The sequence below is a fragment of the Sesamum indicum genome, linkage group LG8 (genome assembly GCF_000512975.1).
Source record: "Sesamum indicum cultivar Zhongzhi No. 13 linkage group LG8, S_indicum_v1.0, whole genome shotgun sequence".
Classification (NCBI taxonomy): Eukaryota; Viridiplantae; Streptophyta; class Magnoliopsida; order Lamiales; family Pedaliaceae; genus Sesamum; species Sesamum indicum.
Window position 1 is genome coordinate 10,895,003 of NC_026152.1, and position 11,401 is coordinate 10,906,403.

Sequence of the window (11,401 nt, forward strand, 5' to 3'; positions counted from 1 at the left end):
CTCCAACTGACTTATGATTAACTTATTATAGGTTAAACAAATTTTCATCTGACCAAAATACTCTTATAAGGGTGAAGATTCAACTGACTTATGATTCACTTATTGTAGGTTAAACAAATTTTCATCTGACCAAAATACTCTTATAAGGGTGAAGATATACCTCCTCACATATATTAACGTGTGAAAATGTATAATGATAGTTTGATCATAAAATATTTATTTAACCTACAATAGGTTAGTAATAAGTCAATCGAGGATAAATCTAAATTTCCATACAATTTTTGGCTAACATCAGCAAATTCGATGAAATCTTACTAATAGAGGGATCTATTTGTTAGATAAAAATAAATATTCGGATACCACATGGAATTTTTCGGATCATAAAAAATTTACGTATAATTCCACCATATCATTAGTTTTGTTAGGAAAAATTGGGTTTTAGTTTGACTATAACATTTTTAAAAGAAAACAAAAATGAAATCTCAATTTTAGTGCTTGGAAGATGTAATTGGCAGAATTTGGATGGTTGAGAATTAAAATTGTTTGGTAAATGCGAAGAGCCGCCGCATTTCTTGACCTTATTAACTGTAAATTGCCTGTCATTTCCTACCACTGTTTTTTTTATTCTTTTTTCCCATTTGAGGAAAAAGTGGTGGGGCTATAATTTCTTTTTCTTTAAAAAAAAAATTAAAGAAAATGAAAGTGGGGCTTTAAATTTTAATCAGTCCACTTTGTAGGATGGCACATTCCTCCATTTAAACAAACATATTGGTATGCATGTTAATGCATAGCTATGTTGATTTTGGGTGATTGGGTGGGATATAGTAGTCATTTATTATTTAGTTTTTTAGGTGAAAGTCTGTGATAGTTAAACAAGACCCAAACTTTGATTGAATTATAATTTGATTATAATCCCAAAACCCATTTTATTATTTTTTCTTTCATTAAAATGCCCTCGAAAAAGCGATTGAAAATGATTTATACTGACCCTGAAAAATATATTAATATTTAAAAATTTGTACTGTATTATTAGTATATTTAGACACTTTTCTTTTTTTTTTTACTGTGTGGTTCTCTGTCTTCATTAATATATTATTAGGGGTAAATTACAAGTACCTCCTTTGATATTTGACATAATTATAAATACCTTCACGTTGTTTGAAAAATTATAAATACCTCCTAGAACAACCTAATAGTGCATATACAAGACTTCTCTATAGGAGATTTCATGTTCGAATTTTAGGTGTGTTCATGAGTATATATATATATATATATAAATAAAGATCTCAATTACATGAATTTTTTTTTTTGGAGAAGTATGTTTATAGATAATATAATAAATAAATAAAATTGATATCTATTTGTCTTTTATCCCCGTACTTTCACATTCTCATTTAACTTGGGACGAAAATAAAATTAAGTCCTGAAGGAGTTCCACATACATCGAATTTTACTTTCTCTACATTCATTCTTTTGAACCAAATATTATCTTTTTTTTTTTTTTTCTTGTGTTTTCTTATATGTACATCAATTTTTACTGTTCTTATACTTGCATTTTATAGTCTCCCCAAAATAAGCTAAATTGAAAATGATCAGGCCCAAGACAAAATTCATAGGCTTTCTTATACATGCCCAGGCCCACAACTACTTGAGCCCAATAACTGTATTCTAATTGGGCTCAATTACATTTAGTTGGGCTTTTCATGCCAATAAAATCTTCTCAATTGTTTTTGTTTTTTCAATTTGGATGTTTAGAATGAATCTATAAGAGTGCTGCATTTAATGAGCAAAGGACACCTCAAATCTCTCAAGTAGGAAACCAGTAAACAAAATCACCGTCAGAACCACACCAAAAAGACCTTGGTAATAGTCGTCCGATACCTAAATGAGACAAGTCATAGAGAGAAAAGTACTTAAGTTTGTAAGAACACTAGAGCAATAAACCTTGTACCTGAGGCATAGAGGGCGACTATTTAGAAATTTTCAGCAGTTGGATGATTCCATGTAACTCCAGACTCCAAAATGATCGAACAGTTAAGATGAGTCCATACATATTAAAATTTTTAAGGTATCAAGATAGGTCATAAAAACCCTAAATGGACGGTGCAAGCCCAAAACTTGTATGTAGATGGAGAGCTACAGTTAATTCACTAAGCTGAAGCTGAACATATAACATTATCAGTCATCACTACAACACCTAATCTCATCCTCATCAGTAACCTTTGTAAGAACTTTAAATCTATCTTTGCAAAATCACAAAAAAGCCACATGTACAGGAACACATGATCATACAACCTCTGCAACATCATTATACATGGTACACCATTCCCACCTCCAATGTTGAAGCATGAGGGGCACTCAAAGCATATGTGGGAGCCCTACAATTCCTTCTCAAGAAATCATACCCCAAGTTTATTACCACCTTCTTGATCAAACTTGACCCTTGCTTCGCTCTCACATGAGAATGTCCCAATATGTACGCTATTCCGGCTTCCCTAGCCTCCATCAGCTCTCGCAGCTCCTCTCGTGCACCTTTGTCGATCTTTGGGCTCTCCGGGATCACAAACCTAACCCGTTTCCGTGGAGTAATGACCGGTGGAGACCGTATTTCTCTGAGCTCTGATGGCCCGGATGTTTCCCCGTCTGGTCCGTTGTCCTCACACATTTGGATCCCGTCTAGATGAGTTGAAGGTGTTCCGACCACAAACATGTCTTCACTTAGCTTTGTCGAGTCGTTGTCCGCACTGTTTGTTCCCGTGCGTATATACTCCGCTATACTACACACGAGGTCGTTCTCGAATTGGAGGTCGTCCTTGTGTGCATCACGGTAACCGTACCGGACAATGCATCGGTACATACGATACTCTCTTGGGCCGATGTGTCCGACAAGGAATCGTTCTTCGTGCTTCACGTGGGGAACCGGGACAGACTTGACGCAAAGGAAAACAAGAACCTGGTGGAAGGCCGGAAGATTGGTGACGAAGTGGGAGAAGATTGCTGGGATCCCGGAGACAAGTTCGGTGTGGATGAGGCCCATTCCACGGACCCGAATGATGCCTAAACTTGGGCCAATGCCTAGTAGCCAGTCGACGGAGACCTTGTTTTGGACGTCAAACTCATACTTCTTTAATGTGCCATAGTGCCACACACACATCACCACCATGAAGATGAACGAAAGGGCGATAGGCACCCAAGCTCCTTCGAGAAACTTGATAAGGGAAGCGGAGAAATATAATGCTTCTATGGTTCCAAAAAACAAGACGAAGCAGATTGCCAGGAGTACGCTCCGGTGCCAGCATAAAACTATAACGAGAGACATCAAGCAAGTAGTGACCAGCATGACAGTTATAACTGCAAGACCTGAATGGACAAACGAGACTTTATATGGTCGGACTTAAATAGTATCCATGGAAAATGAGAAATAGTCTAAGACGTCAAGGTAAGTAGATCAATATATGGCATTTTTACGGCATTTCTTTACGAGAGATAAGAAAAAACTACTGAGAACTTTCTGTTGTAAGAATTATTCTCTTTACATGTGATTTTACTTGAGTCATACCTGAGGCATTGCCCATGCGTTTGGTGTCTCTGAAACCGATAGTAACGGCCAAACAAAGGAGCATTAGAGTCCAGTTGATTTCAGGGATGTATATCTGGCCATGAAATTTTGATGACGTGTGCACTATTTTCACTCTTGGAAAGCACCCCAAGGCAGAGCACTGCTTTATGATAGAGAAGGTTCCAGTAATAATGGCTTGGCTACCGACCACTGCGGCCATAATAGCGATCACCAGAACCGGCCATCTTAATTTCTCTGACGCAAAGAATACAAGATATAGTTTCCATTGGAGGAAATTCACTTAATCTGCATATTCTTTTACTTTAAAGATCAAGAATTAAAGGTGCATACCAGGTACAGAAACGTAAAATCCGACACTGTAATCATTTCGAATATCGTGATGCTTAGAAAGATATGCAGCTTGTCCCATATATGCAAGGATCAACGACGGATAAACAATGGATGTGAAGGCTATCTGCAAATCCATGACAAGCAAATGTTAGGGATGACCACATATTTTCTGTATTAAGAAATGAATCTATAAGGTTCTGTTGCGATTAGCCCAAGAAGTGATACAAGTATTAAGAACAATACAAGATCTCCAACGGGAGTCTCTATCTCGAACCCCAGAAGGAAGGCAAACAGACTAACAGCAAGATGTTAAAAAGTTAAGCAAAGTTGTCGAGAGTAAATCATTCCACTCATCTTGAGTGAACTCTAATTTTAGGGTAACGTCGGAAACCATATCTATATTTGAATAGACTTTTCTTCTAATCTATTTTGTACAGATTCCTGGAACAGCATTCGGTAATTGCTAGAGGACATTTTCTTCCTTCTTGAAGATATCTCTTGACAGTAACATCACCTCTTTATTTGCTAAAGTGATCTTGTGGCACATGAGAAGCATCAATTAGATAAAAGCAAACTCAAACGGAATAAGTCATCGGGGTTTTTACACCTCTCAGAATAAAGCTGTCAAGATCAAGATCAGAAATAATCTCGACTATAAGCTAGACAATGACATCGGGGATGTCCTTCCTGAAAACGGAAAAGAATGAGATTTAGCAGGATAAAATTTTCCAAGGTAGAGCGACATAGTGCTCAGATGTATAGATGATGAAATCCAGAATTTCAAACAATCAACTAACACCAGCACCAGTGTAGTTCATGGATATGCAATCACATTGTGCAAAAATCTCAAATAAATGCACGTGTAACTTAAAATCAGATCAAAATTCCTGCGCGTCAATCAGATAAAAGAAATGTCCTATACCTTTATCGATAGCTGCGAAAAGTGCCCAAGGTCAGCAAACATTGCTTCTGAACCTGGAATTGTTACACCAAGCGTTAGAGAGAATCTTGTAACGGAAAGAAAATTATTATTATATGCAGTAGAAAACAGCCCAATGTCCTCCACGTGTCAATCAAGTGCTTCGACTTACCCGTTATGCACAGTAGGATTCCTCCCAAGGACATCCAACCTCCTCGTTGGGTTTTCTTTAGAAATTTGTACATGTGGTGCGGAGATAGGGCTTGATATACATGAGGATTCCAATGGAAAATATTGTATACACCAATAGCACTGATGCAGAAGAGCCATGTTATGACCACAGGTGCGAACAAGAATCCGACCCTGTGGGTGCCATAATGTTGAAGGGCAAACAAGGCTATCAGTATGATACAAGCAACTGGGACTTCTACGTCTGCAGGATTATTCGATTATGTAGCATAGGAACCCGTCAACACAGTGTTTCCAAGTTAAGTGGTAAATATATTCAATAACCATATGAGGTAAGACAAGAGCCAGGAGGTTAACAAATCGAAAAATAGCTCAGCGGTTAATCCTTCAAGTAGACTTCATTGATTGCTTATGCAGCTAAACAGATCTAACAATTAAGCATCTTACAGGCAACAACTTATGTCTATCATTTAATCCCATAATTCCACTGTCCGATTTGGTCAAGTGCATGCTTCGTTCGATTTGTAGGGCGTGTTTTAACTGAAATTACCAAATTACTTGTGACAGAAAGAGCTCAAGGATTCATCTTGACGGACTAGCTACATGTTCAACTGAATATACAGGTATTCAGAGGTTAAGCCAAGAGAAAGAACAATGAAGGTTTCTTGAGGTACAGTCAAGACACTGACTCCTACTACCAAAGCTAAGTAGAATTTTTTATAAATGATTGTCATTGGCAAAGAGCAGTCGATACAAAGTAAATACCACTAGTATTGAGGAAAATATGATGGTGTGAAGTGCCTGCAAAAGGGTGTTTATACAGCCAAATTTTGATGAGTAAACAGTCAGGCATAGATTTAATGAAGAATAATATGATGCTCTCGAAGAACTTATTTTGCAAATATATTTATTGAACCGTCTCATTATATTAATGACAAAATGGAAAATTAAGCAACGACTTTAGACTATATTGCTTTCACAAGCAATCTGTCGAATATAACACCTGAAATTTGAACAAAATAAAGATAGCTTTAGACCATTTATGAGCAACAATAAAAGCACTTCCTCCAGCCCATGTAAAAGAATAGGAAAGCCTCTATTTGAAACAGGAATCAACCTCACCAAGCAGTTAAGGAAGATTAGATTGAAAATTTACGCAACCGGAACTGTTTTTCGAGATAAGTTATTACTCTTTCAAGAATATGCACTAATTCACTTAACTTCTGTGGCACAACAGAAAAGGATAGTGCATTCTATTGAACTTTCAGATATTCAACAGGAATGAAAGCTGAAAATTTTTCAACAAATACAAGAGCAGAAAGACTATGCACTAGAAAATCTCAGATGGGAAATTCACAATCTTACATTTGTGATGCTCTTTTTCCATGGCAAGTTCGACACCAGAAACTGCGGAAAAAACTGCAACAAGACCAGAAAGATTACTCATATAGAAGCTCAGAAACTCAAAAAGTTTTAGAGTTTGACCAAATATAACTAGAAGTAGAAGCATACCAGAAATTGCTGGAGTCAATATACCATCTCCAATCACCATACAAGCACCAAGAAGAGCCAATACAAGCAAAAATCTTTGCAACACTCTATATTTTTCAAGAGTAGATTTAAGCCTTGCCCCAAAAGTTGATGGCGCAGGACTAGAAATATCCTTCTTGTAAGTTGACAAATCCTCATCTGCTGACTGGAAACTAGGCAATGAATTCACTTTGGCATGTCTGCATAAGAGTGAATACAGAGCAAATGTGCCCCCTTCACCATTATCATCAGCTCTAAGCACAATGAACACATACTTGAGAAGAGGAACCAAGGTTAATGTCCAAAAGACAAAGGACAGAACCCCAAAGATTTCTTCATTAGTCTCAGAATGATCAATGTCTTCAGCAAAAGTATTCTTGTAGACATACAAAGGAGATGTACTCAAATCCCCATACACCACACCCAAACTCTGATAAGCCAATGTCAGTACTGTTCTCCAAGACTCCTGCTGCAGAACTCCAACAAAGAATCCAATCATAAGAAAAAAATAAATAAAAACCCACAAGAATATGCTTAAATTATCCAAAGATTACAACTCCAAACACACACACATACTCACAGAAAAGAACTCACCTTTACATGATTCTGATAAATCCCACTTTCAAGATCCATTGAAAATGCCCTCAGAAACACAAGAAAACCATGCCCACTGCAAATTCAAGAATTTTAACCATGACCCTTTGGCCAAACCGCCCACCCAAGAAAAGAACTAGTCTCAAGAAAAACACATATTGACACACGCAACATACTATATAAACCCAGAAAATGGATAATTTATTGGGACGGTACCTAAAATGTGCCACAAACAGCAGGTCAACAACCTCCACAGAGACTGAACAAACACGAAAAACTCAGACAAGTCCTGTAATAACCCAAAAAAAATACACACAATGGCTGGCACTTGGGAATCAGAGCATAAAGACTGGAATATTTTGGTTGTGACAGTGAAAAGAGAGAGTCCCCACTTTTTATTACTCCCAAACACTCAGAGTTTATGTATTTTTGTTGAAGAAAGTGAGTGAGATACGGTTTATGTGAGTAGGTAGTCTTTTACGTTTCTTGCTGAACGCTTCTTTGTATGTGTGTGATTTTCGTTTTGTTGGAGTTTAGTTAAATTTCTTGGGCTGATCTCACATATCACACCGCATACTATTATTCCACTTGTTTCGTTGCTTACTCTGTGTGTGTGTGTGAGAGAGAGAGAGAGAAAGAGAGAGCAGAGAAAGAAAAAGAGAGAGGAGAGAGAGAGAGAACACATAGCAAGTTTATAAATCGTGTGCTCTGAAATCAAGCAGACAATAAGGTGATTAAGATATAGATCTTTGGTTTGAATTATTGAAAAGTATTTTTCCGATTCTTGATAATTTAAAACTGTAATAATTTCCAGGTGGTTTGACCCTTCCGAGTAATGACAGTGATGCTCAGAATTACTGCTCTTTTTTCCTTTTTCTTTTCTTTGTTTAGCAATTGTAATGTTACAGCGCTGAATTCTTTACCACCTTACTCAATTTGCCATCTTTTTCTCTTTTCATAAATTCTTGACAACATTTTATAAAAACATTGTGGCCTATCATGTTTTTGTCCGTTTATAAATTTTTCAGAACTTCAAAATTATGGATTTTGAATTCCTATAATAATTTTTTTATATTTGTTTCCACAATTCTAAAATTTTAAAGGAAATTTAAAATTTTTAATTTTAATTTTAAATTATATTTTGTTGAATACTAATAAATTTCATAATTTTGGAGTTATTTCAAAAAAAAATTTCAAATATGGAGACTTGTGTTATTAAATTTGAACAAAATTTATTGGTTGTTTCTTACCATATTTGGAGTTGTATAGTTTTATCTGATCTATATATTTAAAATTTTTTAAAAAAAATTGTAACTAATTTATATCTATCTTGAAAAATAATGGGACTATTTAGACTTACTCAATACAAAATATACACTACCAATTATTCAAACTTTTTTAGTAAAATATTTATTTACATCAAGATATCAATAATAGTAATTGATCGCGACTAGTCAACTACTATTCATGTATGAAAATCAATTATGATTCATTGAGAGAGACTTGGTCTCAATATTAATGAGGTCCATTTTAGTCGACAAAAATAAAAGAAAAAAATTATATAGGTCTCGATATGCTGTAATAGTAGTTATTGATCAGTTGCATATATTGACAACTGATATATTGATTGTTGACCGTTGAAATTCATGATGTAAATTTAACAGATTCACTTAAAAAAAGAAATCTTTACCTACCAATGATGTTGAGGCTAAGGCTGAGATCCCATGACTGAATTCGAGTTCATGGGTTCAAGTCCCAACGGATGCGTAGGTATTTGTGTCGCTTTATGTGAGGTTTTATCCCATTTTATGTGGACTATTATAATTTATTTACAGTCATATTGATGTATTGATAGAATTAAGAGTTATTGTAATTTATTATTATTGTTCTTAGTATAATAATACATTGGTTAAATCGACGTAATGTTAAAAAGAAAAAAAAAATAATCTTTACCTAACACTCATGAGCTACGACTAGTAAAATTTAACTATATAAGTTTAAAATTGATATATTGATGAGTAATTAGAATAGTTCTATTTAATTTAATTGACGTAATGGAAGACCTAGTTCTATGTTCGAGAATATTATTCAATAAATAATAGTTGATCCCTTTTACTTTAAGAAATAATAATAATAAAGTGCAAATTAACTAAGATGTGAAAGAAGTGGAAAGTCTTTTTAATCATTAATCATCTAAGTTTTAGGCTATTTTTATTGAGATCATGCCTATAATTAATTAAATAAACATCTTAAATATATTTAGTACTTTTATTTGTCTCCACTTAAATAAATTTCAAACTATGGCTTTTAGATTTTATATAATTAACTATTTAAGAAATTTAATTGAGGCTGCAGGACTTTTCATTTAATGAAAATGTCCCGTGTCCGAGTTTCACTTATGTATAGATATTTATCTATTTTACTAATAATTTTTAATTATTATTTTGTAATTTACACTTTGATACAAAATTATTGATGTATTTAATTCGTCTCATTTTTTTGATATATTAGATAATATAATTAACTTTCATTATTTAAAAAAGTGAATTGAGTAAAACCATGTGTCACTTATAATGTGCGGACCGTTTTTGTTTTTTCTCTTTTTAGCATTATATCGATTCAATATATATAGAACAATAAATAAAAAATTATAATAATTCTCGATTCGACCAATATATTAATATGATCGTAAACAAATTACCTACTCTCACATAGTATGAGACAATTATCTACAATTTCGATAAAACTCGAATCCATGACCACGAACTTGTTTATGAAATATCAACCTTAACCTCGACCACTAGGTTAAGACATCATTAGTAATGCGTTGCCCAATTTAAGAATAAAAATATGAAAAAACTTGTTATTGAGATTTATATAATAATTCTCGATAAATGACATTGTTTTATTTCATTTTTTTTATTTAAAATAACATTGATTTTATATAATTTTTTTTCTCATAAAATTCGTACGGGGCAAATACTAATTATTTTGTATGTAAGAAAAAAGATTATTAAGAAATTTTAATCACGAATACAGTGTTTCAGAAATAACTCGATTTCAATGTACCGAGCAACCATTTAAAAACAAAATACTATTAACTAATTTTTATTTTTTTTAAAATGAAAGCACTGAACTATTTTTTTTTAATAAATTAATTACAATTATCAATGTCAAATATTTATACCTAACAACTATCGAGAACTATAACAATCATATATACTAATTATCAATATCAGATAATTATATCTAATCAACAATTATTATTAAAGTACAGTAAAACCTCTATAAATTAATAACCACGGGACCATGAAATTTTATTAATTTAGAGAGATATTAATTTATCAATAAATTAATATTTTATTAATTAAAAGAGAGACTTTTTAAATTCAGCAAATTTAGTACATATACATTGAAAATAAATGAATTCATATATGTTTTATTGATTAAATTCATGCATCAATCAATTCTTTGTAACTAATTAAATATACTCATGTATAATATCAATTCATTGTATACAATTAACTATTATATTCACAGACGTATGTATCAATTCATTGGAATTACTTGAATATACATGTTTATATTAATTCGTTGTACTTAAATAACTATTATAATTAATTGAATATATTCATGCATGATGAATCAAACATATACTATATAAATCTCAACATGAAAATAAAATAATTCATAACACCCACTCATGTCTTCTCATCTAAAAGGCATCGCAAAATCATCCATGAATGATCAAATGCGTAAAGCATTACAGACTTCTATTTTAATAAATTACCATAATATTTATAATTGTAATATTTATGAATTATTAATTTAGATTTTAATGGGACCTAATATTTATAAAGGAATTTTTCGAAAAATTATTATCTTATTGAATTTGATGTTTTTTACAAAGACCCAAGTCGGGACCGGAAGATTTTATTATTTTAGAGAGTTTATTAATTTATAGAGTATTAATTTATAGATGTTTTACTGTAGAATGAGATTTAGTATTAAAGTAAAATAACATTCCACACGTCATAGGGTTCGAACCCAAGACCTTATAGCCCTAATGGGTCTCAAGTTCACCAATTGAGCCAGACCTTATTGAACTTTTTTTTTTTCCCTGGTGATAGTGTGCTATGCATTATATTATTCAATATATTCAAAATTAAAAAGATAATTCAATACATCAATAATTCCAATTAACAAAATACGTTCAAGATAAATTACTATAAAAGTATATATACATTCACATTCATAGG

General features: G+C 33.1%; 1 protein-coding gene across 3 annotated transcripts; it reads right to left on the bottom strand.

The window, feature by feature from the left end:
• Positions 2,006 to 7,858, bottom strand: LOC105168238 (potassium transporter 6). 3 transcript variants are annotated; one of them, XM_011088239.2, is made up of 9 exons: positions 7,359 to 7,857; positions 7,143 to 7,218; positions 6,531 to 7,017; positions 6,384 to 6,437; positions 5,002 to 5,262; positions 4,833 to 4,885; positions 3,911 to 4,034; positions 3,560 to 3,814; positions 2,006 to 3,360 (listed from the first exon to the last, which is right to left on the bottom strand). In XM_011088239.2, exons 2-9 carry the CDS (start codon positions 7,179 to 7,181, stop codon positions 2,309 to 2,311), a joined length of 2,325 nt encoding a protein of 774 aa, XP_011086541.1. In that variant the 5' UTR covers positions 7,182 to 7,218; positions 7,359 to 7,857; the 3' UTR covers positions 2,006 to 2,308. The 3 variants fall into 3 exon arrangements, with proteins under 3 accessions (XP_011086541.1, XP_020551604.1, XP_011086542.1); XM_020695945.1 differs by having other exon boundaries at positions 2,309 to 3,360; positions 6,531 to 7,014; positions 7,359 to 7,858; XM_011088240.2 differs by lacking the exon at positions 7,359 to 7,857 and having other exon boundaries at positions 2,309 to 3,360; positions 6,531 to 7,014; positions 7,143 to 7,351.